This window comes from Vigna radiata, chromosome 9, assembly GCF_000741045.1.
Source record: "Vigna radiata var. radiata cultivar VC1973A chromosome 9, Vradiata_ver6, whole genome shotgun sequence".
Lineage (NCBI taxonomy): Eukaryota > Viridiplantae > Streptophyta > Magnoliopsida > Fabales > Fabaceae > Vigna > Vigna radiata.
Window position 1 is genome coordinate 11824157 of NC_028359.1, and position 2969 is coordinate 11827125.

General features: G+C 33.4%; 1 protein-coding gene across 1 annotated transcript in view; it reads left to right on the forward strand.

Moving 5' to 3' along the window:
- Window positions 1-2702: 2702 nt before the first annotated feature.
- The window catches only part of LOC106773810 (cytochrome P450 83B1-like), a 20380-nt gene continuing 20113 nt past the window's right edge, over window positions 2703-2969 (forward strand). Inside the window, exon 1 of the mRNA XM_014660564.2 lies at window positions 2703-2904. Within this exon, the coding sequence (XP_014516050.2) occupies window positions 2808-2904 (97 nt within the window). The 5' untranslated portion in view covers window positions 2703-2807. The remainder of the gene's footprint in view (window positions 2905-2969) is intronic.

A 2969-nucleotide genomic window follows, 5' to 3' on the forward strand; every position in this document is an offset into this window, starting at 1 on the left:
CAATGGATTTGATACCCCGGAAGGCATGTCTACCAATCCACCTCCATTGAAGACGTATGTCAGGATGGGGTCACGAAAGCATTACAGGAGCAGAGCGCTTAGGACTCCATACACTAGATTGTTTAGAATTAAAAATGAGTGATATTTGTATAGATTTCTTAAGAGAATGTAATACAAAATTGTACTTAGATGAACAAATGTTTGTAATATGGAATATATTTTGTTCAATGATATAATAGATGTTTCTTTGCTTATGTTACATATATTATTGTTAATTGAATTACCTTTATCATTGTCATTGTGAAATGACCTTTTGTTTGGATGGTTAATGAATAAAATTGGCCACATTGATTTACTATTGATGTATTTAATGGACAAATGAAACAATGCTTGTGACATGATGATCTTAGCAGAAATGGTGAAGGATCTGGCCAGAAAACTCCTCTGGTAATCGTTTACAAGTCCTTGGTAAACGATTACACGAGTAAAATTTGGGATTTGTACAGAAAGTTGTACTGTAGGAGCCAGTTCCGGTTACCTAAGGGACCATAGTCAATATTTTTCAATTTTTGCCTTAAATCTCATGGTTTTTGTGTGATTTAGTTGTTTTAGTGTGATTTTAGTGTGGGTAATCATGTTTGGGCACCCCATGATGGAGATAAGAAACAATTTTGACGAGTTGGACAAGTTAGTTGAAGTCCTAGAATTTGTGCACCAAAAACCACTCCTGTAATCGTTTACAAGTCCTTGGTAAACGATTACACGAGCAAAATTTGGGATTTGTACGGAAAATTGTACTACAGGAGCCAGTTCTGGTTACCTAGGGGACCATAGTCAATATTTTTCAATTTTTGCCTTAAATTCAATGGTGTTATTTTTACATTATTTTTTCATACTTCTTCCGTGGATGAGTTCTTTTTAGTGTTTATGTGTGAGCAGAGGAGGAAACTGAGGTTTGGGTAGTCCATGATGGATGAAAGACCTAATATTGGTGTCATGACTAAGTTAACATGGTGTCAACTTTGACCTTTACTGGCTATTTTAATGATACCTTTTCCGACCAACCTCCAAATGATGTGATTCATTTTTTATTAGAAACTAGACTAAAAAGCTTTCCAATGACTATTAATTTGCAATTTTTGGACATCTCAATAGGTACAGTTTATTCCTTCAAGTTCACGCTTTATATATTCCTGCCAACTCTGACCTTTGCTGATTGTTTTGCCCATAACTTTCTCCATCGACCTCCAAATGAGTTTTCTTATTTTGTTGGAATCTAGAATCAAAGACCTTTCAAATTATGCATTGGTAATCAAGTTTAGGGTTTTATGGACATTGTAATAGATTACAAGAACATTGTAAACAATTACACGAAAAAAATCTGGTTTTGTACAAAAACTTGTGATGTAGGAGCCAGTTGTGGGGACATAAGTAGCCAAAGAAATTTTATGTAATTTTTTCATATTTCTTGAATGGATAAGACTTCCTTTTATGGTTTAACTGTGAATAGATTCTGAAAACTAAGGTTTGGGCAACCAATGGTGGAGGAAACACCCAATGTTGGTGTCATGACCAAGTTAACATGGTGTGAACTTTGACCTTTGCTGGCTATTTTATTGATAACTTTTCCCACCAACTTCCAAATGATATTCTTCGTTTTTTATTAGAAACTAGACTTAAAAAGCTTTCCAATGACTCTTAATTTGCAATTTTTGGACATCTCAGTAGGTACCGTTTATTCTTTCAAGTTCACGCTTTATATATTTCTGCCAACTCTGACTTTTGCTGGTTGTTTTGCCCATAACTTTCTCCACCGAAGTCCAAATGAGTTGATTCTTGTTTTGTTGGAATCTAGACTCAAAGACCTTTCAACTTATGCATTGGTAATCAAGTTTAGGGCTTTTTTGCCATTGTAATCGATTACAAGAACACTATAAACGATTACACAAACAAAAATCTGGTTTTGTACAAAAACTTGTGCTGCAGGAACCAATTGTGGGCACATAAGTAGCCAAAGAAATTTTACTTAATTTTTTCATATTTCTTGAATGGATGAGACTTCTTTTTGGTGTTTAAGTGTGAGTAGAGTCTGAAAACTAAGGTTTGAGCAACCCATGGTGAACGAAAAACCCAATGTTGATGTCATGACCAAGTTAACATAGTGTCAACTTTGACCTTTGTTGGCTATTTTAATAATAAATTTTCCCACCGACCTCCAAATGATGTGATTCTTTTTTTTTTATTAGAAACTAGACTCAAAAAGCTTTTCAATAACTATTAATTTGCAATTTTTTGACATCTCAGTAGGTACAGTTTATTCTTTCAAGTTCATTTTATCAAATTTTAAATTTGGTTAAGTTAATACTTATATTTTTTCTTAATCTAATTTATTTTTTTCTTTGCATGGAAGCATCTTTTGCTTGCATATATTTTTTTTGTCATGAGTTCTTATAAGTGATTATAATAGTATGATCTGATTATTTTTTGAAGTACTTTTATATGTAAATTAAACATCTTGTAAAGGTTGAGATATTTTGTTTGTCTAGAATTTTTCGAGGTGTTCTCACATGCTATAGAGACTAAATTTGCGGTGTTACACATACTTTCTTATTTTGTCGACTAGAAACCTACTGAAGCTCCGTATATGAATCAGTATTTTATATTATCTTTTGAAATCCTCGTCACACTAACTATTAAGAGATTCTTGTGAAATTGACCTAACATGCTTATGTTTCCCTATATAAGTTTCTATGACTTTAATATAAGATTCACAAACTGGTTTCTTCCACCTCATTGTTATAGAAACAATGTTGTCCTCACTTCTAATTCTCTGCATTACTCTTCCTGTGATTTTCTCATTCTTCCTCAAATACCTCAAAACCATGAAAAAACCACCACTCCCACCAGGTCCTAGAGGCCTTCCCATAATAGGGAACCTTCATCAGCTCAATAACTCTACTCTTTATCTT